Source organism: Moschus berezovskii, chromosome 3 (genome assembly GCF_049115385.1).
Source record: "Moschus berezovskii isolate FMDL1 chromosome 3, NW_MosBer_1.0, whole genome shotgun sequence".
In the NCBI taxonomy this organism is placed as follows: domain Eukaryota; kingdom Metazoa; phylum Chordata; class Mammalia; order Artiodactyla; family Moschidae; genus Moschus; species Moschus berezovskii.
Window position 1 is genome coordinate 104053197 of NC_142462.1, and position 26662 is coordinate 104079858.

At 47.2% G+C, this 26662-nt stretch overlaps 2 protein-coding genes across 3 annotated transcripts in view; one reads left to right on the forward strand and one right to left on the reverse strand.

Moving 5' to 3' along the window:
* The first annotated feature begins 8502 nt into the window (after window positions 1-8502).
* Window positions 8503-15201, forward strand: CPA1 (carboxypeptidase A1). The gene is made up of 10 exons (XM_088832559.1): window positions 8503-8567; window positions 9018-9099; window positions 9542-9775; window positions 10021-10122; window positions 10859-10960; window positions 11166-11276; window positions 12016-12106; window positions 12623-12822; window positions 13297-13381; window positions 14977-15201. Exons 1-10 carry the CDS (start codon window positions 8503-8505, stop codon window positions 15162-15164), a joined length of 1260 nt encoding a protein of 419 aa, XP_088688685.1. The 3' UTR covers window positions 15165-15201.
* Window positions 15202-24389: 9188 nt separating this feature from the next.
* The window catches only part of CEP41 (centrosomal protein 41), a 46769-nt gene continuing 44496 nt past the window's right edge, over window positions 24390-26662 (reverse strand). For both annotated transcript variants that reach the window (XM_055421270.2, XM_055421269.2), the window contains 3 exons: window positions 26204-26318; window positions 25536-25751; window positions 24390-24586 (listed from right to left, as the gene is read on the reverse strand). In XM_055421270.2, the coding sequence (XP_055277245.1) occupies window positions 24438-24586; window positions 25536-25751; window positions 26204-26318 (480 nt within the window). In that variant the 3' untranslated portion in view covers window positions 24390-24437. The remainder of the gene's footprint in view (window positions 24587-25535; window positions 25752-26203; window positions 26319-26662) is intronic.

Here is a 26662-nt window from a genome sequence, read left to right on the forward strand (position 1 = left end):
GGTTCCACCCCAAGACTGAAACAGACTCTCTGGGGTGGGCCCCCAAATCCACCTTTTTACCATCTTGCCCAGAAGGTCTGAGGTTTCTTAAAGGTTGAGGACCTCTGATCCCTGCCCCTGACTCCCCTGACTTGAAGAAACATGTTCAAGTCTCCCAGGGACTCCTGGGACTTTGGGCTGCCTACCCTCTGCTGCTATTAGGGCCGAAGGTGGCTACAACACTGGGGAGCCTGTCACCCTTCTCCAGAATATTTCCCAGGGGCTGCCTTGACCCTAACCTAGTGCAGCGTAGTCTGCAGACCACAAGCATCAGCATCACCTGGGAGCTTGTTGGAACGGCAGATTCTCCGGCCACGCCAGGCCTCCAGAATCAGGATCTCTGAGGATGGGACCCAGGGGATGCTAAAGCCTAGTCAGAGAAGCACTGTCCTAGAGGCAGCAGGATCTGGACTCTGATGGGCTTCCCAATAACAGTGAAAATAATCAACTCTTCTGGCACACACTACACACCAGGCATGTTTCCAAGGATTCAACGCATTGCCTCCTCGCAGCCCCAAAAGGTAGGACTATTACTGTCTTTCATTTTCCAGAAGAGGAAGCTTAGACTCAGACTGGATATTGGCTTTTAAAGGCACACAGCTGCTGAGTGGCAGGTCTGGGACAGGCCTGCAGGTGACCCTAGTCATGCTCAAAGCTCTTCAGGACCAGGGCCAGAACTCATTCTCACAGCCACGTTGGCAAGATCTCTGTGCAGCCAACAGGCCCTCCGAAGTTGAAGCTGAAATGGCTTTCCTGAGGATGGTCTTAAAAGGTAACTTTTCCCTTAGAAATCCTTCAGTGATTTAAAATCCGCCCAAGGTACTGCATGGCTGGCCCTGCCAGGCCCTACGAGGTGGCCAGCCATGTCTCACCTCTGTTTTAATGCCCCGTTCATCAGCCCCAGCCTCACCAGTTTTCTCTCAGTTCCTTCAGCTCCTTTCCGACTAGAGGCCTTGCACGTGTTGCTCCTCCTTGTCTGGAATATTGTTTCCTCTTCTTCTTCCTTCATGTGTCCCACTCCTTAAGATTTCCCCTTCAGTATAATTTCCTCACTAGTCCTTCTCAGACTACCCACTGAAAGTAGATCTATCATTTCCTTTTCTCAAACCTTATTTATATCTTTGGGTAAACTCCAGGAGTTGGTGATGGACAGGGAGGACTGGCATGCTGCAGTCTTTGAGGTTGCAAAGAGTCGGACACGACTGAGTGACTAAACTGAACTGATTAATTTTTTTGACAGCAGTGATACTAACTGACTTCTTTATTTCTGGTTCTGTCTACTGCTATTTGAGAGCCTATGAGGGTACTGACCATGTCTGAGTTATTCCCTCTCTCTCGGCTCCTGTCAGGCACACAGTAGGTACTCATTATTGAAGGGGTGTTTCTTCACCACCACCAAGTGTAGGTTTAGCATAGGTGACAGAAACCCATCTTGCTGCTGCTGCTGGTAAGTCATTTCCGTTGTGTCCAACTCTGCGACCCCATAGACGGCAGTCCACCAGGCTCCTCTGTCCCTGGGATTCTCCAGGCAAGAATACTGGAGTGGGTTGCCATTTCCTTCTCCAATCCCATCTTACTGTGGCTTAACCAGATGAAGGTTTTGTTTTTCTTAACAAGTCATCTGAGGTGGGCAGTCCAGGGCTAATTCAGTGATTCCTTGATGCACTGGGGACCCTGATCCCTCTGGCCTGTTCTGTTTTGCCACTCTGCTATCCTCTTGACTGCTAGTCTGTCATCATCATACGACTGAATTCCAGACAGGAAGGGTAAGGGGCTGAGCTGACTGTCCATGAACTTAAATGTACGTCTTATTGGCTGGGACAGTCAGGTGGCCATGCCCACCTGCAAGAGAGGCTGGAAAGTTGCTTTCTAGCTGGTCACATTGCTGACCCTCCCCCCAGGTTTGGAGTTCTGGCAACGAGGAAGGGGAGTATGGATATTGGAAATGCAGCCGACAGACTCTGCTGCAGCTTCTCTGAGAGGGCAGAGGATTTTCAGGGGCCTCTGAATCCATTTCTTTGCTCTAGCTCATCAAGTGTCTGACTTAATCATAAAGCCATAGAACTTTCCAGCTTAAGGAGTCCTTTGAAAGTTTCTAATCCAACACTATGCAGTTATAAAGATTGGAGGCCTGGATCATCCGATTTATGCAAGGCTCCACATAAACGTAATGGCTGAGAGAAGCCAGGGATCTTCTCCCTGGGACTGAGGGCTCTCTTCTAGCAAGCCCAGGGGCGTGATGGCGGGGGCGGGAGGGGTTGCGGTTTAAGTTTATCAAGTAAAAGCTCAAAACTTAGACATGCAAGTTTGGGAGCTATTACAGAATAATCTCTTTTTCATAAAACTTGAACTCCCCCCCAGCCATATTTCTTAGGTGTATAATACTAAACAAGACTTTTTTTTCCCCCTGCATTCTGCTTGTTTTTTTCTCCCAACAGACTGTCCTTTTTTGGTATGTTTTTCATCCTTTTCACCAGAAAAATTTATGAGCATTTATTTGAAAGAAAAAAAACATTGGAAAAACGGAAGGGAGAAAGAGCGATTATACATATGGAAAGCTATAAAGAACCACAGTGAATGTGCTGTGGTTATTGCTTTCTTAGAAAAACAAACTAGGCAGGCAGTTTGGAATGTGAAAGAGTCCTGTGTGAGGGCAGGGCAGGCGGCAGGGGCCGAGGGTGATGGGCTAATGGCTGGGGTCCTGGGAGTCCAGTGAGGTGCTGTCCACTTCCCCCATCCTCCTCCCTCTCACCTCTGCATGCCCCTGACAGGGTCAGAGAGAAAATGACTTTACTGAAAGATAAAGTAAAAATTTAAAAAGCTTCCTTAGAAAAATAAGAAGGCCCAGGCAACCACATAGTACAAACTGAGGGAGAACCCAGTTGACGTGGGACCTGTCAGTGCTTGACAAACTGGCGAGGCCATGTTCCTCTTGCTGGTGGGGCTCGTGTCCTAAATAACAACTCCAGCCTGTTTGCCTTTGGGGGTCCATCCCCCAGGATTCGGGGCCATCCTTGGGAATGATGACAGGGTCGCAAGTCTATTCATTTGCTTTGTCCGTTACTAACCTCTCCCCAGGGTCTGCACTCGGCCTCTTGCTCTGTCCTAACTAGCTTCACCAAGTTCTGTGATTCTCCATCTGCACCTCATCTCCTTACCCATCAGCCCACTTCCCTCAATTCCCCAAAACAGAGTCAAAACCGGGGGTAACATCTCATGAAATTTTACTTGGGAACACAGAAGGGAAATGCAATGTAGAAAATAAAACAGCTAAATTGGATGCTGGAGATTGCTGCCACTGGAGCTGGTGGTTCAGAGGTGGTTTCCTCTGCCTGTTCCTATTTGGCTGGGGCAGCCTATCCTGGTCCCAAGGACAGAAATGCACCCCAAGTGCACCCCAGCTCCTCGCTCAGGCTCAGTCAGAAACATTTTTCCTTGTGCACAGGGGACCCAGTGTCTCTCTCTTCTGCATCTCTGTTCTGAGATTTGGGCTCTGACTTTGGCTTTTTTTTTTTCTGATTTTTCCTAAAGACCCACTGGAGTGCTTCTTTCTGCAGATGATTCTTCTTCCAAAGAAAATTTCTGCCTCCATTCTGAGGATGAACACTGCTAGCTATGTTAAAGTGACAGCTCCATAACTTGAAAGCAAGCAAATAGTCTCTACTGGGCACTCAGTTATGAAAGCAGAACTCAAGGAGGGCTGCTGATGGACCTTCTTCTCCTTGTCTTCTGTGCCCCCCACCAAGACCACCCTTCCTAATACAACCTTAGCAGGACGTGGTCCCTAGCAACCTACACTGCCCTGGGAGCACTTACCCATGGAGACCTCCAGGACCCCTGTGTCTCTATTCTGACCTTCCCACAAACCTGGCAAACCTCTCTCCACCCTGCCCAGGGTAAAAATATAAATGACCTAGAATCATAAAGGGTCACAGCTGTAAGGGACTGTGGAGATCATTTTGACCAACTCGCTCATTTCATGGATGAAGAAACTGAGGTCCAGGGATGTGCAGGGACCTGACCCAGATCATATTCTGGGTTTGTGGCAATCACTGTACAAGGCATTGTTGTCCTGTTTTTCTCTCTTCTGAAGTTAGACAGTGTCTGTGTTAGGTGGGTTCTTCTTTAAAACCAAAATTTATTGGAGTAGAGTCGATTTACAATGCTGTGTAGTTTCAGGTGCACGGAAAAGTGACTCAGTATCTATCTATCTATCTATCTATATGTCTCCACTCTTTTAAAACTCTTTTCCAATACAGACCATTGCAGAGTATTGGGTAAAGTTCCCTGTGCTATACAATGGGTTTTTGTTAGTTATCTATTTTATAGCTAGATACATTTTTCAATCACGTGTGATAGAAAAACCAACCTGAAAAGGCTTGTGGGAAAAAAGTAGAATTTGTTGACTCATCCCTAAAGCTGGGGTGGGGGCATGGTGACGCTGTCCTCCTGAGTCACATGACCTCAGAGTTGGGAAGCGTGGACCTTAAGGGAAGATGGAGGTGCTGTTATCAGAAGGAGCAGGATACTGGGTGGGGCAAATAAAAGACATCCTTTACAGTCCACCACTTGGCTGCCCCAGATTGCCACAGACGACTCTTCCCATGCGCACACTGTATGTAGCACGCACAGCCTTTAACACACCTGCCAAGGGGGACAGCCGATGGCGCATTCATTTACTGCATCGAGCCACTCTGACTGCACCCGTGTGTCTTCTCTTCCAAGACCTCCCTTGTCACTGTGCCCCTTGGATCTCTAATGTAGACACGGGGGACTATATCTCCTTATGCTGCTTTAGCAACCCATTTTCTAGCTTTTGCTGTGGGGATCTCTAAGCATTGTCTTAGAGTTCCTATTGACCATGCTTGGGTGTTTTCTGGCAACAGGGCTGCCATGGATGTTTGTCCAGCTTGTGCACTGCACAAAGGTATTCTGCTTAGGACAAGGAATGATGTCTGTCCAGAGCAGGAGGGGTGTCTTTCTCCATTTCCCATAAAGGCTCTCCTGGGCTAAAATTTATTGTCTTCTGACAATACAGGTACTTTAAAAATACCTGTATGCTTACCTTAGTAAGTGCATCAGTCAGAATGCTTTTCACAGGAACAATAGAAATCCCAATTAATAAAAACAAAATGTATAGTCTTTCATATTATACAGTCCAAAGTGGGGCAACAGACTGGACAATGTCCAGAGAAAGGTATCTCCTTCTCAAGAATGGGGAAATGTTTTCTAGAAGTTTCCTTGCTGGTTTCCCCTCATATGTCATTGACAAAACTGGGTCACATGCCTACCTCTGACCAATCACTTGCAAAATAGAATGAGATTCTTTGAAGATTATCTTAGACCAATCTTAGAATTTGGGCTTCCCTTGTGGCTCAGCTGGTAAAGAATCTGCCTGCACTGTGGGAGACCTGGGTTCAATTCCTGGGTTGGGAAGATTCACTGGAGAAGGGAAAGGCCGCCCACTCCAGTATTCTGGCCTGGAGAATTCGCAAAGAGTCGGACACGACTGAGTGACTTTCACTTTCATTTCACTTTCAATCTTAGAATTTATCCCTAAGCTGGGAATGGGGTGACTTTCCTGAGGGGTGACACCCGCATACAGTCTGGGTTTGCTCAGTCAGCTCGGCCAGCAGGAAGGAGGGAGGGACACTGAACGCTGGCCGATGTGGTGACAGCAGGTCTCCGTCCGTTTACACTCAGGCACTGACCCAATGACTTGTCCTTGAATCTAGATGCCAGCCTGTTTTCTTTCTCATGCTACCAGGTCGTGGTGCTCTGCCTGTTCCCCCAGCTTTCAGCCCAATGGCCCTCATCTTTACTCTGGACTGATGTGAAACCTGCCCATGGGTAGAAAGGCAGAGCTGTGGCCCTCTGCCCCAGGTTCCAGTCTAGCAAATTGGTCTTTCCCAAAAGGCAACGTTCAGCATTTGGAGGGACCCCAGAAATTAGGCTTAACTTCTACCTGAGACCCACGTTCCTCTGCCACTGTGCTCTCAGCCTGCTGCTCAGTGCTGACCCTAATTTCAGCTTGTGGCACCCTCCCTTACTGCTCCCCCTTTTCCAACGGGCTTGTCTTTTCTGAAAGGAATTCACAAAAGACCAAGAATTAGCCAGCACCCTCTTCAACATGGGTAGTGTGCATGAAACATTAAAAAATATAGGGCAGATTTTGATTTAAAAAGAGAAATATTGTTTTCATAATGCAAACTAAAGAAAGGCTCTACAAAACCTTTCCTGGGGGTGGGGGTGGGGGACAGATTAGAACAGCTCGAGAGCCCTGTAGGACACTTAAGAGATGAGGGGGACGATGAGGGATGGGTGAGACATGGTTCCTGGTCTCAGGAAGTGTGTAGTCTCACTGGGGAGACAGAAATAACACTTCAGGAATGATTAAGGAGAAATAAATGTGTATTTGTGTTCAAGCACCAAGCAGTGTGATAAACATCGCTTCCCTACCCTACCTGGCAAAATCCAGTCATTAAGACCCAGGTCAGATTTCACTTTCTTGGTAAAGTCTTTGCTGGACACTCTTGGCTGGGTCCATAGTTCTGAGTCCACAGCCCTACTGGTGCCTTTCACAACCACATTATGGAAAATCCGATGCTCGGGTCTCCTATAGCAAGGGGAGCGGCCCAAGGAGTGTCTTGCATGTTTCATCCTATCTTGATGACATCTTCTTGGAGACCTATTGGAGAACCAACACGTTGGCTGGTTATTTCTGTCTTTCCCACTAGAACTCTGTCAGCATCCTAACAAGTCATTGGGGAGCCTAGTGGCCCGATGGTCCCATCGCTATGGTGTGACGAGGCCACGCGTCCCCTGGGCTGTTCTCAGCTGGTGACTGAGCTCATCACAGCACTAGTGCCAGCGTTCCTGTCGGAGGCAGGATTCCCTGAGCTGCCGTGTTGGCTCCAAGGTTCTGCATCGGCCTGGCTGAAATGTCCTCAGAACTGTGCTGCTACCTGAATTTCTCCAACCCAATCTGCCTTCTCCCTGCTCCCCTCCCAGGTGTCAGTCCTGCAGCGAGCTGAAGGCTCTTCTCCCCTTCCCCCTTATCTCTCATGGGTGTGTCTCCCCATGAATGTCATGCATGTTTGATTCTATCTTGGTGACCGACAGCATCTTGGAAAACTTGAGAGAACACAAGCGAGTTGGTTACTTCCGTGTGCCCCATCAGACCAAGTTCCATGAGATCAGGGGCCCATCTATCTCGGGCATCATGTCAGGGTGGAGCAGAGGACCAGGCCCAGAAGGATGAATGAGCAAAGAGATGAGCATTCATTCAGAGGTGGGACAGAGAGGTGAGAGGGAAGCCACAGGAAGCTTCAGGAAGGAGGTAAGATTTGCCTGGGGTGTGGAGGGCAGGCAAGGCTGCCAGAGTATAGAAAGGAACAGGCATCATGGAGGCTCAACATCTGTTGAGGATGGAGTCAGCGTTTTATCACCTTCCCGGGGCTGCACTCAGGAGGGCTGTCGGTAAACATAATGAGTGGGTCACTCTCCCTTGGCCTAGGAAATCTGGCCAGGTAGGGGGTGGGCTGGGGAGGCAGAAGGAACAGATGGAAACCAGAAAGGGCCGCCTTGGCTGTTTCATCAGTGCCCGAGCCTGAGGCCCTGACACAGAGCAGGGCCCCCAGATGCCGCGAGGGAACCGCTTGACCCCTGTGGATTAGGGTGGATTTGTGTTAGATGTCTCTTCAGTGAGGTCAGCATCCTGTACACTGTGCAGTCCCCACAGGGGTCTGGCCCTGGTTCCCACCATCACACTTTCTGCTCAGAGGACATCTGATTACGGCTCCCACCGAGGGCAGCACTTGATTCCCAAAGCCCTAGAGCAGCAGGGAGGGAGGGGGACTTCTGCTCCTGTGCTGTGGCCTGATTCCCACAAGGCCGCCGAGACTGGTGGGAGTGGGGCTGGGAAGTTTCCTTCCCAGGGCTGTGCCCTACAGGTCAGGTGACCCTAGACAAAACCAGGGTGGTTGAGGAGCCAGCAAGTCTGGCTCCCAGCTTGCTCTCTCGTGGGAACAAAAGAGCTGGCATTCAGGAACATGGGAGAAGGGGACACCCCACACAAGGCCCCAGCTGGTGCGGCCAGGCCACATGGTCCCGGCTTCTTCTCCATTGCCGGGTCAGTAAATAGGACTGGAGGGTCTGTGGGCAAGCAGGCTTCCAGCTGGGAGGCCTCAAGCCCTCGCTGACCTTCAGGCCCAGGCTGGGCCCTCATGGCCAGAGGTTGAGAACTGGCTTATCTCTCCAGCTGCCCTGTTCCCTGCCACTTTATCATGGGGGGGTGGGCCGGTGTCAGAGCCCGGAACTCCCCTCCCCACGGCCCGTGGGAGAGGGCCCAGGTGCAAGCGGAAGGACTACTCTTGGGCTCAGCGGGAGACCTCTGTCCTGGGAGAGTTTAAAAGGCCCCAGGACCTTCTCCACGTTCAGCTGACCTTCCCAACTGACTGCAGCATGCAGGGGCTGCTGATTTTGAGTGTGCTGCTGGGGGCTGCCCTCGGCAAAGAGGACTTTGTGGGGTAGGAGCATGGAGAGGAGGGGGTGCTCAGAGGAGAGACGGGGGAGCACTCCTCCGCCAGCCAGCACCTGGGGGAGATGGACACACAGATACATAGGAAGATGGCCAAAGGGCAGCAAATTAGCACATCCCAGAAGGCAGGCTGAGCGTGGACCAGGACTGCGAAAGGGTCCAGTCTCTCAGGACAGCCTTGTGAGCCCTGGAGAATCTGAGCGCTGGGGAGGAATTTTCAAAAGAGGAGATGGGAGGAGGCCTGGCAGTCTTTGGAGAGAGAAAGAGCCTAAGCTGGTGCGGTGACAGCAGCAGTGTCTAGAAGGTTCCAGGGAGCCCAGCCTCCCATTACTAGGATCCCCGGTGCTCCCCTACTGGCCCAGCCCCCTCCTCCCACCTGGGGCGCGTGCGTGGCCAGTAGGTGCTCTCAGGCCCTCAGCCTGCCCTCCCTTCTGCCCAGGCACCAGGTGCTCCGAATCTCTGCCGCCGATGAGGCCGAGGTGCAGACAGTGAAGGAGCTGGAGGACCTGGAGCACCTGCAGGTCAGAGGGCGTGGGGGCAGCCCCGAGGCCCCAGGGTACCTCTGAGGGCAGACGGGCTTGCCCCAGACCTCCACCCACCTGGGGCCACCTGGGACCCGGGCTCTTTCTCCCCAGCCACCCAGGAGTGAGCCATGGGACTGATGATCCCTGTTAGGATGCGATTTAAACCTCCCGATTCCAGAATCTTGCTGCCTTTGCGCATCTGTTGCCCCGTGTCCCAACTTCTAGTTCTTGTCTCTCCCTTGCTGTCTCTAAGCCCCTCCATTCTGCTTCCATTCACCTGACCAAACTGGACTTTGTGCAGTGCCCAGGGGTTCCCTTCATCCTCTTCCCCTCGTATCCATGCCCTATCCCCAGTTACATGGGAAATTCTGGCGCCAGCACCCCCTCCCATGGGTGCCCTTCCCCAGCCCGCAGTGACAGTGGCTTTTGTCTTCCCCAGTTGGACTTCTGGAGGGGCCCTGCCCAGCCAGGCTCCCCGATCGACGTCCGAGTGCCCTTCCCCAGCCTCCAGGCTGTTAAAGTCTTCCTGGAAGCCCATGGCATCAGATACAGGATCATGATCGAGGACGTGCAGTCGCTGCTAGACGAGGAGCAGGAGCAGATGTTCGCCTCCCAGAGCCGGGCCCGCAGCACCAACTCATTTAACTACGCCACCTACCACACCCTGGACGAGGTGAGGGACCCCGGGAGGGCGCTGTTCCCCACAGTCTCCAAGCTCTCGGTCAGACTGGCAGATCACGCCAGGGCCAGCCTGGATGTGTGTGGCCTCTGCCCCGTCCCCACGCTGCCTGGAGGCTCTGGATCGCAGCTCCTCCACGTTCAGGGCTCGCAGCAGGCCTGCTCAGGGAGCTGCTAAGGGAGACATCCAGGCTCCCTTCGGAAGCCATGAGGGCAACCTTCCCTCCTCTGCCCCTTCAGATCTATGACTTCATGGACCTGCTGGTGGCCGAGCACCCACAGCTTGTCAGCAAGCTCCAGATTGGCAGCAGCTATGAAGGCCGTCCCATCTACGTGCTGAAGGTAATGGGTGCCTGCCAGTGCATGTACGTGGGCACTTCCGCAAGAATGGACTCCCGCATCTGTGCATAGGGCTCCCAGGGGTGAGAGCCCTAACACACTGTTACACAGACTCCGTGTGTAGCGCAGGTGTGCACATACCTGTACACACAATTTAAACTTTTAGGTGACTCCCCTGTTCCCAGTCAAGTGTCACATTGTGCAAAGTATCCCAGAGTTGGGTAGTCCAGATAAAATGTTTTGCTCGTGACCTTCGACAAAACTCTGTGTGGGCCTGGGAACATGGTGGGGCCCAGAAGTCTGGCCAAGTCATGCTTGCCCCTTGCTACCCACTACAGTATTCTTGGGCTTCCTTGGTGGCTCAGACGATTAAGAATCCACCTGCAACGCGGGAGACCTGGGTTTGATCCCCGGGTTGGGAAGATCCCCTGGAAAAGGAAATGGCTACCCATTCCAGTATACTGGCCTGGAGAATTCCATGGACCAAGGAGCTTGGCAAGCTACCTAGTCCATGGGGTTGCAAAGAGTTGGACATGACTGAGCAACTTTCACTTTCACTTGAACTGAGGGCAGGAAGCTAGGCTCTGCAGGATCCCTGTCCAGACCCACCTCCACCTCCCACCTGAGTGACGGCCCCTCAGATGGAGCTTCAACCTGGGGTACAGAGACCAGGGTGCACTCCCTCTCCAGGGGTTGAGATGGGGCCCCAGCTGAACTATTTCCTGCTCTTCTCATCCAGTTCAGCACTGGGGGAAGCAACCGTCCAGCCATCTGGATCGACTTAGGCATCCATTCCAGAGAGTGGATCACCCAGGCCACTGGGGTCTGGTTTGCAAAGAAGGTAAGCCTGGGGAGGTAAGGGTGCTCTCACCTGGTAGTGCCTTGGTATCCAAGGCCCACAGAAGCCCTCGCCCCTGCCTCCCACCCGGAAGCAATGACCACAGAGGGAGGTTAAGGGCAGGCATCCATTGGTCCAGCGTAGCAGATGCCTGGCCTGGCCTGCTCTGCCCCTCTGCTCCCTAACACCACCCTCCCCCCGACCCCAGTTCACAGAAGACTATGGTCAGGACCCAACTTTCACCGCCATTCTTGACAGCATGGACATATTCTTGGAGATTGTCACCAACCCTGACGGTTTTGTCTTCACCCACAAACAGGTATAAGCCTTCTCCTGTTCTTGGGGGAAGTGGGGCAAGCCTCTGTCCTCTGAGCCCCACAAGCTGCTGCTGCTGCTGCTAAGTCACTTCAGTCGTGTCCGACTCTGTGTGACCCCATAGACGGCAGCCCATCAGGCTCCCCCGTCCCTGGGATTCTCCAGGCAAGAACACTGGAGTGGGTTGCCATTTCCTTCTCCTGTCCCCTAATCTCAGCCCCCAGAAGTTGAGGGAGGGACAAACAGACCTTTCCTCCTTGACTAGGGGTTCTTGACCTTGGCATTGTTGACAGTTTGGGCAGGTAATTCTTGGTGTGTCAGTAGCTGTCCTGCGTAAACAGCATTCTGACCTCCTTAAGCCCCCAGATGAGACAACCGAAAACATCTCCAGCTTGTGGGGGACAGAACTGTACCCAGTGGAGATATACTCCCCAGAAATTATTTCCTGGTTCTATTTTATTTCTATGGGAAAACTTGCTACTGATCAGCTATGTACAGGGTTGGGGGAATGCCACATGCCTTCTTCACTTTCCACCAGTAGAACCCTCTGCCAAGTGCCATCTATCATCTCCTCCATTTTCCTTCAGCCAAGAGCCTCCTTTGCAGATCTTCCTCCCTGAAAACCAGTTGAAAATGGTTTCTGATCCCCTACTGTGTCCACACCCAGGCTCTGTGTTGATTGTGGCCCCTATGTGTGTGTGTGTGTGTGTGGAGGGGGAGGCTAAGCACTTTTCCTTTCTCAGAATCGATTGTGGCGCAAGACTCGATCTGTCACATCGAGCTCCTCCTGTGTTGGGGTGGACGCCAACCGGAACTGGGATGCCGGCTTTGGGAGTAAGGCCCAGTGTGGTTTGGGGAGCAGGGATGGGACACCCCAGGATGGTTTTTTACCATCCTTTGTCCTGTTGTCCCCAACCCACTCCTGCCCCTGCAGTGGGGCACGTGGGGAATGCTGGCCCTTCTTCCAAGGTACTCAGTGAGGAAGGTGGCCGCTGAGACCTACTTGTTCCTTGCCAGCAAAAGGAAAGTCCTTCCCAATGGACTGAGGTCTGAAACCCATCCAGGGATTTTCTAGTATAACTTCAGCCCCTTCCCTCCGTGGTCACTGCACTGCAGGGGGCAGGCTCACATGAGGACCCTTCTTAACTCTCTGGGTGTGTTCATCAGCTCTGTCCAAGTTTGGCTGGGGAGGGAGGCCCAGGACCCCCAGGTTATAAAAGGCCTCTGCCCTTTCCTTATCCGGGGTGGGGGTGAGGCCTCATACATCTCACCTCATGCAAAGACCAGAAGCTCTGGAAACCAACTACTCAGGTGTAAGGAATGCCAGCTATCCTCTCTGCCCTCCCACAGAGGCAGGAGCCAGCAGCAGCCCCTGCTCGGAGACTTATCATGGCAAGTATGCCAATTCCGAAGTGGAGGTCAAGTCCATCGTGGACTTTGTGAAAGACCATGGGAACTTCAAGGCCTTCCTCTCCATCCACAGCTACTCCCAGCTCCTCCTCTATCCCTATGGCTACACAACACAATCAATCCCTGACAAGAATGAGCTGGTATGTACCTGATCCCTGCTTGCCCTTGCATCCCAAAGGTAGCTTTGGGCGAACCCATCAAACCTGCTTAAGGCATGAGGGCCTACACTGTGCATAGCACCCCTTTCTCCCATGGATGCTGATGGCTTGGGAAGACTAGCAAGGCTGATCAGACTCTCCGCCTGGGAAGCTGAGGCACAGGGTTCTTCAGTCACTCTTGTCACACGACAGAGCAAAGGGCAGGGCTGGACTTTGAGCGAGTACCATGAGTGCACGCTTGGAGCTGCAGAATGGCCAAAGGGCGGTGAAGAACCAGCCAGACAGCCCACAGACTCAGAATCATAGGGCTTCTGAGTTCCTGAGACTGACCCTGCTGTCTGTTGGCAGTGTGCTCCTGGGTCACCCTGCCAGCCCCCAGGATACCCTGGCCTGGCGATTATGGGGGATCTGGGGTTGCTGGTCATGACAAGTCATCTTGCTTGGCATTTTCTCCAGAATCAGGTGGCTAAGTCTGCTGTTGAGGCCCTGAGCTCTCTGTATGGGACGAGCTACAAGTATGGCAGCATCATCACAACAATTTGTAAGTATGCATGGTCTCCTGGGTGATCCTGGGAGGAAGCTCAGTTGACTTTTCCTGCCTACTGGAGTGTCTTCCCCAAAGGAAGTAGCCAGGGGTGCCCCAATGCGGGAGCAAGAATGAGGAGAATGGCCCCAGCCATGACTGACTACTGTTGGCTTGATGTGCAGCAGACCCTTTCCTGACATGAACTCTGCCTTCCTTAATACCTTCAGACAAACACTTCATTTCCTCTGAGAACTCTTGTCCCCTTATCTTGGGGTTAAATCCAGCTTCATCCATGGAGCAGGTAGAGAGTTCTGCTGGCCTTTGTATTGTAGATCCCCCAAGAAATTAATCTTAAAAAATCCTCCTCCTCCAGTGCTCTTCTATTATAGAATACATCCTCTCTTTTCTCAGCTTACTTATACATGCAATGCATCAAATGGAATTAAGTCAACAAATGTTTATTGGACACCTACGATACACTAGGGCTTGTTTTGTGTGCTTGGGATACAGTTGGGAATAGAATAAGCAGACTCCTATTCTAGCCAGGGACAGACAATTTATTCTAGACAATAAACATGAATAATGAAATGATACGGTGTGTTAAGTGATCAATGCTAAGGAGAAAAAGAACTCCCAGGACAGGGTGAGGGGACTCGAGTAATGGGGGTGAAAGTGGGACTGAAGCATGAGCCTCAATGAGAGCAAAATTCGGGCAAGTGTCGAAGGAAATGAGGGATGAAGCCAAGAGGCTATTTGAGGATGAGGTTCTAGGCAGAGGAATCTTCTAGAACAAGGTCCCTACCATGTGCTCTGGCTTGGTGTGCTTTGGGAACAGCAGGCAGAGCACAGCCTCATTGGCTGCAGCAGAGACAGGTGGGGGGGTTGCTGGAAGAGATTCTGTAGGGCCCTGAGGGGATACAGCAAGTTTGGGGCTCACACTTCAGGGCAGAGTCCTGAAGAAGCAGGGCACAGGGACACACTTCTGACTTCCTGCCCCGAGTGCCCAGTTTTGGGGGGGGCGAGTGGGGTCACAATCTCACCTCTGGCTGGCCTTGCTTTTGGACTGTTTGGAGACTGTTTCAACCCTGACTGAAAAGGCTTTTGCTTTGTTCAGTGTTGTGGGGTTCAATTCTGATCTGAAACCACCTCCTCCTCCCCAGCACAGCTCCTCAGGAGCTTTATCTACTGCAGAGCTGTCTGCCAAAGACAGCCGAGGGCTTCTGCTATGACTCTGGCCCTTTGCACTTTCCCCCTGCAGAGCAGGACCCTGGGGGACAATCCTGGTTACCCAAGTGGACAACTCTGTTATATGCGGAGGCTTGACCCAAGCCGTTGTTAGACAGAGGCGGCTTTCCAAATCATAGGAGCTTCCTTGCACGCCCCAGTGAGGGGAGAACCATTGCTGGTCTGCCTCTCTGGGCCTCTTGGACTGCAATCTGTTAGGGGAGCTTCTTGGGAGGAAGCCGGGCTGCTTGGTCAAGAGCGGAAAGGTAGCAGAGGCTGACTCCAGTCAACACTGCATGAGGCTCTCGGCTTGGGACCATGAGCTTGGCCCTTGGAAATGTTTTCAAGTGAGTGACCTTGTTCTGCTGGTTCTACTCCTGCCCCAGACCAAGCCAGTGGAGGCAGCATTGACTGGTCCTACAACCAAGGCATCAAGTACTCCTTCACCTTTGAACTCCGGGACACGGGGCGCTATGGTTTCCTGCTGCCAGCCTCCCAGATCATCCCCACAGCCCAGGAGACGTGGCTGGGGCTTCTGACCATCATGGAGCACACGTTGAACAACCCTTACTGACCCAGCCCTCCAACACTCTCTTCCTCCTCCTCTTCAGTCCCACCCAGGCAACCAAATAAAGTCTGAGAGTACATGGAACAGAATGGACTCTCCTGTTGGGATGCATGTGCCTTGTCTGCCTTTTCAAGCTGGGGCAGAAGTAATTTAGTTCCTGCAGATCTCAGTGGAAACGTGTGGGTGGTTGGACTAGATGACCCTTAAACTTCCCTGCATTCCAAGGTCCTGTGAAGCTGTATCCAAGTGGCATCTGTTTTAATGAGACCACCCTGAGCTCAGCTCGTCAGTGGGGTGATTTGTTCATACCTTAGGAGCAAGCAGCAGCCACAGCTGCTAACCAAATGCCCAGCACCCCGCCGTGGTAAGGAATTCAGCTTGTACAATAGTCTAGCTAGTTGGATCCATTCATCTACAAAAGCAATAACCCTGAGTATGAAATAGAATAATCCTGGTGTCACTGCTTTCCCAGATGGATGTCACAGTCAGGCAAAGCTTTCTATACAGCGAAATATGGTCTCCCACTCCTGAACTAAATTGGAAGAAAACAATTGCATTAAACAGAATCATTTAAAGATAAAGAACAAACACCAATCCCAGGGCATTTTTATTAATTGAAGTTTCTCACAAAGACTTTGCCTTTAGAGACAGAAGTAGTTTACTTCTCACTGCCACACGCTTTCTAGCATCTCCGAGTACACCGTCTGCACCCCTCTCCTCTCCCACCTACCGCCGCTCCTCATCATTTGCAAAATTTCTCAAACCTAAGACTCTCCTCTTGATATGTCACCTCCTCAGCTCCTAGAGTTTGGCTTCCCTTCTTTGGCTTGGTGATTCTAGTGTCTGTGATATCACCCTGGTGGCTAGCACCACAAACGCGTAGCATATATCTCAACTTTTTTTCAAAGCAAGAATCTATATTCGTTTCTTCCAGATCTCTTAAGGTGTGACTGCTGAGTAGGGAGTCAGTCCTAAGAAGTTACTGGGAAGTTGGGGTAGGGGGATGGCTTGGTAGCTCCCCGAACAGGGGAGCTGGGGTAAGGATGGCAGCCTTTCCCTGTATCAGCCAAAGTACCACAATGCTTCCAACTCCAGTGACTTAAAAATTTGTGTCTTTTTCACATACAGTAGCCTGAAGTTCAAATGCTTTTTTTTAAGGGCCCATTAGGGAATTTTCATCTTGGAGTTTTTAAAATAATCTTTGATATTCTAAAATTGAGGTATAGTTGATTTACAATATACATATATATTAATTTCAGGTATACAAAATAGGGATTAAACGCTTTTATATATTATACACCATTTTTTATTTTAATATGTTTTTGCTACCAAACATTCTGAAAAATAAAAAGGATGAGGCTGACTATACATATAGGCTGACTATACATATAGTACACATAAACTTACACATATATAAGTTTATGAGGCAAGGTGAAATGGTGTTTCAGTCTTTACAGAAAGATGATCTAAAGATTTTATAACCCTTCCTTTAGGTTATCTTTTGGGAAGCATTTCCCTTCAATTTATGTAGATAAGCTGAAACCCACTGTGATGGCTCAGCAAGAAAAAAAAAAATGACAAGAAAAAAAAACTGATCTTACTGCTTAATACAGACTGATAAATGAAAAAATATTACGTTAGCAAGATAGTGTATTCTCTTATTAAAACTGGATTACTTAGGGATCAAGGGTAGAATTGCTTAATTTAAAATAAACTGTATTCCCTGATAGCAGAGGCCACTTGGTTTGGTATCAATCTGCAAAACCCTCAGAAGTACTTGACATACAGATACCCAATAAATATTTGTTGAACAAATGTTCTCCACATTTACTAGAAAACTTTTCATTTTTATAGTCTGTATTTTGTAGGCTTACAAGTTATTTTGAATTTCCCTGAGCTGCAGTTTAGAAAGTAATGCTCTGAACAAGTAAAAGCATTAAGAAAGCTGAAAAGACAAGAAGCATAGCACCAGAATGAAAATGCCACGAGGGCAGGAACTGTGCTGTTTTGCTCAACACTCAGTTTCTAATGATTGGCCAAGTACATGACACGTATCATGCACTTAATAAATGTTTCTCAAATGGAGACATGGAAATTGATTTAAAAAATTTTTTAACTTTATACTTTGCAGATACATATTTTTATAAATCTATGGATTAAAAGTTTTTATTTTGTAAATAAAACAATGCTAAAAGAGAAATGATAATTTTAGAAACTAATAAGCATATATGAAAAAGTATTAATAACCATGCGAGGAAAAGAGCCTTTATAAGTAAAAGGGGTTAAAAAAAAAAAAGACTTAACATTTCAAAAGAAAAATAGAAGATTTCTTCCCCAAAGAAGAAATACAAAAAGTTGATAAATGAAAGATACTGATTCTCTGGGCAATTTTTTTTGTACACTAAAGGAAAATATATTATTTTTTTCCCCATCAGATAAAGAATAAAAAGACTGACAATTCAGTATTATCAAGAGTATGAAGAAATAAGACCTGTCATATACTGCTGGTGGGAGGATAAATTTATACCACCTTCCCAGGGGGAGTTTGGTGATATAAATAAAAAATTTCAACATATTGCTACTTTGACTCAGTAAGTCCACCTGGAGGAATTTATTTTATATTCTCTGAGAAGTTAAAATAAACACATGTACAACACTGCAATAATAAAAATTTAAATAAAATGGAAAAGAACCTAGATAGATACCAGTATTAATATGGATATTACATGTTTACACAATGGAATATTGGGAAGCCGTTATAGTCTGTGGTTGATTTGGAAAAATGGTCACAATATACTGAGTGAAAAAGCTGGTCACATGATGGAAATGTTCTAAAACAGGATTGTGGTAATGCTTGCTCAACCCTGTAAATTTACTAAACTCCACTGAGCTGTAGCCTTCAAATGGATGAATTTTATGGCATATGATTTGCATTTCCACAAAGTTTTTTAAAAAGCAGGCTATAATATAGTATATGGAGTATGAATCTCATTTTTGTTTGAAAAACATATACCCACTATGCCTGGAAGTAGATATTCTCCAATAATAATAATTGTGGTTACCCTAGGTGATGGTTTTTCCTCCTTACACTTTTGTGAGTTTCTTGCAATGAAAGAAGCTACTACAAACACACCAGATCACCTGTGGGTAATATTATCTAGTATCGGCTTATTATCAAAATCAAACATCTAAATGATCATCTTAATTTGTGCCCAGATTCTTTTTCATAATTTGTCTAAACTCATTTCTTCTGCTGTTGCCCTGAACAAGGTAATTGTCTTACTTTTGGAAAAGTTTATATTCCAGATAGAGCTGGAAGTGGGTGCCCTACCAAGGGCAGGGTACCAACATCTCCTTGTTGGGGCCAGAGGTAGTGCAGGTGACAAATCCCAGGAGCGCTTGCTGCTCACATTCAGTTCCTGCGGCAATCTGGGGAATTGATTAGGCTAATGCCTATTCTCCAGGACTTTTCAAAAATCTTTATTTTAAAATGAACTCATTTATTCCATTCTTAGACCCTTATCTATGGTTCTCAGTGTGGTCTGTGAAGCCATTGGTGGTCCATAAGAATCCTTTGGGTGGTCTTTTGAATTAACACTAAGATATGTATGTCTAGCTTTGGCCTGAAGTTAAAATTGAAATGTCACTGAATACAATCCAGATATGACCTCAACAGTCCCTCATCCAGTGCAGGGCTGTTCATCATCTCAGCGATTGTTTTGCAAAGACATGTGGGACTAGGTGGATTTGAAGATGCAGACGGATTCTTGCTCTAAGGACTCTAAGGTCAGAAACATCATTCTGTGAACACACTAAGACCCAGATGCTCCTTACAGGAAACTGATATGACCAACCAAAACATTCAAACTGGCCAGATGAAGGAAGAGCTCTGAGAAAGAAGCACAGAACACCCGTCAAATCTGAAAAAACTGTCAAAGGGTAATGCATTCTCCCCAAAGCTTTCAGGATCCATTTGGCAACTCACACTGTGAGCATCATCTACCAACCCCAGAGACAAAGACGGCCAAATGTTTACTGCCAAACTAAAAGAAGAAAGTGAAAAGTCTTCTGTTTAACCACAGTGGTGTGTTCAGCTACATTTTTAGAGGAGTGCAGTGGAATGAGAGCTCTGCTCACACATGGACTGAGGCACAGAGGTTTGCTGCTGCTTCCTCCCATGAAGCCTAGGCCTGTGACCATGAGCCAATTCACATAATTTATGTTTCAGCCTACATCAGAAACATAGCCACAAAGGCAAGAGAAGATCGGACACAAATCATATCAATATGGTTTTATTGGAGAGTTCAACCATCAGGAAAACAGCCTACTTTCCCCCTACAATATGTTGGAAAATTTGTAACTCCCCTCCCCTAAGTGATACCTCATTAGGGACACACTGAGAACCAAAACAAATCTCAGAAACCCTGGGGCACCTGTCTTCAAGATAGGTCACCAGACACAGACAATAGTGGAATGGGGAAATTCATGGTCCCAGGAGCAGATGCTTCTGTCCCTGAACTCCCATTGCCTTTTGTGTAGGTAGAGAAGGAAGGCTTTCAGTGGAATCTCGGGTAACGAGAAAGGAAGGGAGGCCGACAGCCAAGGGAAAGTTACATTTTTGTTGGTGAACTGGATGCTGGGCCCACCCAGAGTGGGAAGACCAGAGCAGAGTGGTTTTCTCAACCTTCCAGCTCAGTGACTCAAGGGCGAGTTGCTTAATTTCCACTCGACCCTCAGTCTCTTCACCTAAAAATGGGGGCACCTACCTTGTAAGAATGGTGGGATGGTCAGATGAGTCAAAACATAAAATGAAGACTCTTAAGAATACTACCTAACACATAGTAAGTGCCCCATAAATGTTTACTAGCATTAATACCTGGAAATCTTTAAGATTTGAAACAAAAGAGAAAGTTAAAACCTGCTCTCAGATGGGGAGATAGTGTATAACCCGTAGCTGATGAATTCTGAAGGCTACTCTGAGCCTGAGGGGACCATGGAAACAGGCAGACTGTAGACAGCCAGGATAATAATAAAGGTCCTCACAGCTTCCCGGGTACCTCCTGCAGGGGGTAATCTAAAATTCTCAGAGTTATGAATGCCTCACCTACGAAAGTAGGACGTCCAAGAGGACAAGGGATAACAAACTTTCCGGGTCTCCAGAACGGCAGACCAGTGCTGAGTGACCACCACAGTGGGCTTTACATCCCAGACTTCAGTCTTGATGGATTTCTTTAGTTCATTTATTCACATACCCTTTTTAAGGGTCACTGTCACGTAGTTGGTGATTTTTACCTTCTAGGAGCTTATAGTCAAAATAATGTTTAAAAATGTAGTCAATCAGGCTATAGTGTCTAGTAAGTGACCTCCGTTGCTATACATTTCACCAGGTGCCTCAGGATGTTATGCATGTGAAGAGAATCTGAGTCTGCATCCGGAACAAAGAGGATCAGTGTCAGAAAGTGAGACTGTAAGGGGACAGGGTGGCGGGGGAAGGAGGCAGCAGAGTTCTGTAAACACATAAAATCATGCACTGAATCCTCTTCTGTCAGGATTCAGTGCTGACAAATTGCCACCATTACACATTTTATGCTATAACTGACCTGTGTGCCAATTTAAGGACATGGCAATAACAATTTCAATAATTACTGCAATTTTAGGAAAGTACTACTACCCAAATGTGTTTTGAACACTTGGGAAGCACAATGTGTCCTATTTATTGTTTTTATAGGAAAAACATATTAATTTTAGTAAAAAAATAATTGAATAGAAGATAAGCATATCATCATGCTCACATAAACTGATGTAAAATACACATTTCTGATGTTTCTTGAAAAAAGAAAAAGGAGAGTATCATGGGAGTTACAAGTTTGAAAGAACTGTGAAAAAATAAAAGCACATTATAAATACTGGGAGTATTTTAGAACCGGAGAAAGAAAGGTTCTTAATGATTATCTTCAGGATAGAACAGGAAGGGAGTCATGGATTTAAATCCAGGTGGACAGAAATTAATTATCCCCCCTAAAAAAGTCAGAGAACATAAAAGAGAGAATCTACAACGAATATATAACATGACAGAAACCAAAACCAACACAAGAAAAATTGCCTACATATTTCTTTCTAGCCCAGGACTCTGATTTCACTTATATTCCACAAGGGAATTAGAGAAAAGAAGGTTTTGTTTTGTTCTGTGTTCTTGGTGAGTAGCCTAAAGTCTTATGAATTTTTGTATAATCTCAACATTGCACCACGGGAAAAATCCCTCAGCAACTAATGAACACTATTTGTTCTATTTTAATTCTGACTTAACACCCTAGTCCAATATGATTGTGCTAGTTCTGACTTTCCACTAAAGGTGAAAAATAAAATTACTTTTAGGCCATTTAAATCATTCTATGCTTTTCAGTAGATTAAACCTGACATTATTAAAGCCCGAGATGTTCTTTTTGTACTTGAATGAGTAATGTTGCCTTCTCCTCCCTCTCCACTTCTTGCTTTCATGCTTCTCTCTTTCCTCCCCTCCTTTCTTTCTTAAATACACATCCCTTTAGAGTACTGAACGTATTAGTTAGACTTTGACCATCACTGTCGCTCAGACAGAGGAGTAGCTGTACTTCGAGGAAGCATTTTCCATCTAGGGGGTCCTAAGTTCCCAGGCAGGAGTGGCTCGCCAGCCTCTGCCACACTGACGAGAGTCCCATGGTACTGTGTTTAAGGTGGCCATCAGTCCCTGCTGGGCATGGAGAGAAACCCAGACCTTCTGACTAGAGAGCTAAGGTCTCTTGCCCTAACTGGAATGATTTCCTGATTCACTTATACAAAGAAAATATGCGTTCCTGGGAGATACAGCAAAAAGAAGTACACTTTCCAATCACCCCAGTCTCATGTGACTCCCCACAGATCATCTCAACAGAGAGAGAGAAGTTGGCAGACTTCAGCATATTAATAGCAAACAACAAATTAAGAACTATGTACTTTAATCGTCAACATTCGTAATTGCACAGAGTATCACAGATCACTTAAATAATACATGTCAGTTAATCTAATGAAGAAACTAGTAACGTAGAACATTCAGAGCAATACCGTCAGCATGTAAAAACTGTCTGCAAGTGACATTTAACACACAAAGCACAGAATGAGAACAGGTCTTTGAGGAGTAGTTATTTAAAACCCTTACCAACAGGCAAAGCACTATGGAGGAACACACATCAATACAATCAACCTGCCAGATCTCTCAACTTAATGCACAGTAATTCTAATAGGTTCAGGTACAATGACTGTGCACACATATACAGTCATTTCAAACACTCTATAGTGTTGTGTGGTGATGGGAATGCAGAATAGGAACAAAAGGGGCTACCACTTACTTGTAAAACTGAATCCAGTGGGGGAACTCTAAACTCCTGACTAGTCAACTTGAAAATGGAATAAACAGAACTCTGTAACAGAGAAAAAAAAATTTTTTTTCTTAGAAATGTATATGTGTCCAAAATGGCTGAAAATCTTGTCCATGCTAGGGGAAAGTTGAATGTGGAAAAATTTGCATTTAAAAAAATCTATGCTGTAAAGAAAATAAAAAGCCAGAGCATTTTGGCATTAGCAAAAGGCTGAACTTAGTTCTCAGGCAATAAATTTATGGGGAAACATGACAGGCTCCTCATTAAAGCTTTGTGTACGTTGGCTGAATTTTATACAAGATTCTTGAATCTTATGGAAAATTGGGCACGGCTTGACATCTGAACAATGTCCCTGGTTTGTTTGATTTCTAAAGCATCGGAAAATGTTGCACTTTGGAAATCAAGTAGAGAAGAATAAACACACTAAAATAGAACTGGGCTGAATCTGAAAGTTATTTTTCCATATGTCTCTATAAGATATTTATTACCTTTATTTCTCCTACAAATACAGCCTCCCATGCTGGAAATACTGTGATACCTTTTTTTTTTTTGGTGGTGAGAAAAACAGTCCTGTTAAGACAAATCTTACCCAGCAGCAATAACCACCTAAGGATAGGCAATTTTCAGCTGGCTTTTCAGAGGCTGGTTGCCATGACAAAGAGCACAATTTATTCCTCAGTTCCTTATCACAACTACAGATCACAGACCATAAAAATTAACAAGCCTCTTTTTCCTTTTCCTGATGATTTCAGAGTTCCTCATCCTTACCTGAGGTCTTTTGTTCCCCCAATTAAATGGAATGAATGTCAGTCATCTAGCAATTCAATTAATGCCGATTCAAAATTCTGGCCAAACAAGAATCTATAATCACAACCTCCTAATCACAGCTCAGTCATGAGAATGAAAAGTAAGCAGGAAATTGCACTAATTACTCAATTAGACTAATACTGTATTTTTAAGCAAGGATTTAAGGGGTTGTCAGCTCTGACAAAGGACTGGGAAGTCGTCCTCACCGTGTGTGCTGGTAGTGACCCAACCAAAGCCAGTGTTTTCAAGTGGCCATAATTTCTACCCGTCTAATATGGATATGCCTGAGCTGGATAATGGAAATTCACAACTAATAAACCAACCACAAATGAGGGGCGACTCCAGGGGGCTTCAATGAATGGCTCTCAACCCAGCCCCGTACATGGATAGAGCTTTCCCATGAGGGTGGCTGAGCACACATCATCACCTGTGCTGGTCCCAGGAGAACATCTTGTGAGGGGGAGCTTTGCACACACGTGAGAACGGCTACTAAATCTTAACTGAGTAATGCTTACAGGTATCTGCTTCCAAACTCAAGACAGAACCTGCATCAGGTGGGTGCTGGGCAAAAAGCTTCTCAGCCAGCGGGTCTACACCTGATGGGGACCCTGGTGGCAGCTATGAATCATCCACGCCCCCAGGGGCAGCTTCTCGGGCTGCAAAGCCTACCTAGAGAACCTTCATGAAACCAAGAACAGTGAGTGAGAAAGAACTGGCTGGGAAGGACACACAGATGTGCCTGAAGTAGTTACAAAACAATGCAGGATGCAGACCAAAACAAACTCTACCTTATTTTTTAAAAAATGAAAGCCTAAAAAAGTTAAGACTGTTTTTTCCTACTCAGTTTCAGAGACTTAAATATTCTGTAAACAACAAGGAGGACACTAGAGCCTGTCATGCCTCTGGTTTTTGTAAAAATCCTTCCCAAGTTGGATGTGGGAAAGGAGCTGGAGATAGGAAGAGGGCCTGACACACATGCTGAGGTCTTTGCAGCAGTTTCTGAAATGACCATCTTGGGAACTGCTCGGGGTTCCAAAAGGAGAGAAAACATTTATTTGACTAAGGCTGACAAAGTCTTTTACTTCCAGGGTTTGCCTTGCAGGTGGCCACTGCCCAGTGAACGGGGATTCTGGTGGCTGGCAGTGCCCCCGGCAGGCAGGTTCTGACCGCTGCGGGTGCCTGGAACCTTGGCATCTCTTCCAGAAGTGTTAGCTTGGCTCAGCCGGCCTGGAGGAAGCAAGAAAGCAGGGAGCGGAGTTGCAAAAATGACTGCAGAGACAATCTGCCAAGTATACTTTTAAACTAATGAAGTCTTATGCTACAAACCACTTTTAAGCTAATGAAGTTCTATTCAGCATCTACTTTAGGTTAAAACCTACTCTTGAGCCTTGAGATCAATTAGAAGGTGGGGAAGAGGGTAGGGATGAAAGGAAACCCAGATTGCTGTTCTTTCCTTCCTCTCCATTATCGTAACCAACCTTGCCTTTTCGTCATTCCTTCTCAGTAGAGAGGGGAACAGCAACGATTAGAGGAGAAAGAGAAAGCACTGTGCCAAAGGAAAGGCTGGAGCGTAAGAAGCAGCAGCAGAAGGAAGCAAAGTTTTCCAAGAAGGAATCGAGGGCTTCCCTGGTGGCTCAGTGGTAAAGAATCCGCTGGCCAATGCAGGAGACATGGGTGCAGTCCTGGGTTGGGAAGACCTTCTTGGAGAAGGGAATGGCAATCCACTCCAGTATTCTTGCTTGGGAAATCCCAGGGACAGAGGAGCCTGGCAGGCTACAGTCCCTGGGTGGCAAAAGAGTCAGACACGACTTAGCGACTAAACAACAAAAACAATGGTAATAATGAGGGGAAAGATGGAATGCTTTGTATTCTAAGAAGGAATCTGAATGCTTTAGCTTAGCCTCTCAACTCCGCCTGAGATACCCACTTTATTTGACTGAAAACTTCTCTTTCAGTTGTCTGTGTGCAATGCCTAATTCTTGCCATCATCTGGGAGCACCTCTACTCACTCATTTCCCCTTTCCTCACACAGCACCTGCATATTTCCCTCCCCCCTGCAAATATTTTAAGAATCTGAATATAAGAGATCAAGCTTCTCATATGATGAGGCTGATGCTCAAAGCTATAAATCTCAAGTTCTACAGAAACATTATTTCCAAAGGTCAAAATATCTTACTAGGATTGTCTGCAGGACCCTGGTCCTCTTCCAGGTAATATTCTATCTTCTTTAGGTCTTCCGGGGTAAATCTCCATTTATTCTCAGCTGGTAGGGGCGGCACTTTGGGACTGGATCGTTTCCGGGCAGAACCAGGAGGAAGGGCCTGCTGGCAAGATGCTGGCAGGGAACCTGTAATCAGTCCTTCTGGGAATTTCTGAGCTAAAACCTTTAGACCTAGGTATGGAAGATCATCAGAAAAAGCACTGTTAGCATGGTGAGGCCAAGGCAAACCTGGAAAGGAGCCCACGTGTCTCCTCAACACAAGGACGGGAAATCTTTCTTAATTGCTTCACCATTAAGTAAATTACACCAGAAAATGTCCGTTGTTATGTGGGATTCTGAGAATTCCACCAGAAATTGCTTTGCTCAAGTCTTCAGCACTGAGGCTTTCTTACAGAGCCATAAAGCAACATCATTCTTTCAGGAATTAGAAACATGTGCTGATTGAGCTAAGGGAAGTTTCACATATCCTGACTCCCTTCCGCCAGCATGGTTTTTTCTCTTTCCAGAATACTGAATTCTGAGCTCTGCAGGAGAGGGGAGGGGGGAAACTCTAGGAGTGAAGCTGAAGGAGTGTGAGTCCAAGTATTTGCCTTTTAAGTCCTAAGCAGAACATAGCCCCTCACCTCCGGAAAGCATGAAAAGGTTCTCAAATCCCCTCTCGCACATGGTGGTGGCCGCCTGGCTGGCCAGCCTCTCGTCATCGTCATATAGGATGATGATCTTGCCATGGGCATTCTTCTAAGAGTCAGATGAGTTAAGGTTTGACCACACTGAGCTAATGCTCCTAGACTATACAGAAGTGTCCAAGGAAGGAAAGCAGTCAACGTTTGCCTATCTTGAGTTCAGGGAGCATGGGACGACCTCTCTTCAGGGCATCCTGGATTTTTTTTTCCTGTGCTGAAAACCAGCACAAGCTGGTATCCTTTTTGTGTGTGTGTGTGTATATATATATATCTCCAAGATGGCACTAGTTACATACTGTATACTCTTTGGCCCTTTCATCTGTACAATCCTGGAGAGCAATTATTATAACCTCCATTTATTGATGAGAAAACATAAAACCTTTTGTGCCCAATGTGTCC

Excerpts from the sequence above, each read along its gene's own strand:
- CPA1 (XM_088832559.1), top strand. The coding sequence starts at position 8,503 with ATGCAGGGGCTGCTGATTTTGAGTGTGCTGCTGGGGGCTGCCCTCGGC. Across the intron at positions 11,277-12,015 it reads TTGTCTTCACCCACAAACAG|AATCGATTGTGGCGCAAGAC; the intron begins GTATAAGCCTTC and ends TTCCTTTCTCAG. Across the intron at positions 12,107-12,622 it reads CTGGGATGCCGGCTTTGGGA|AGGCAGGAGCCAGCAGCAGC; the intron begins GTAAGGCCCAGT and ends GCCCTCCCACAG.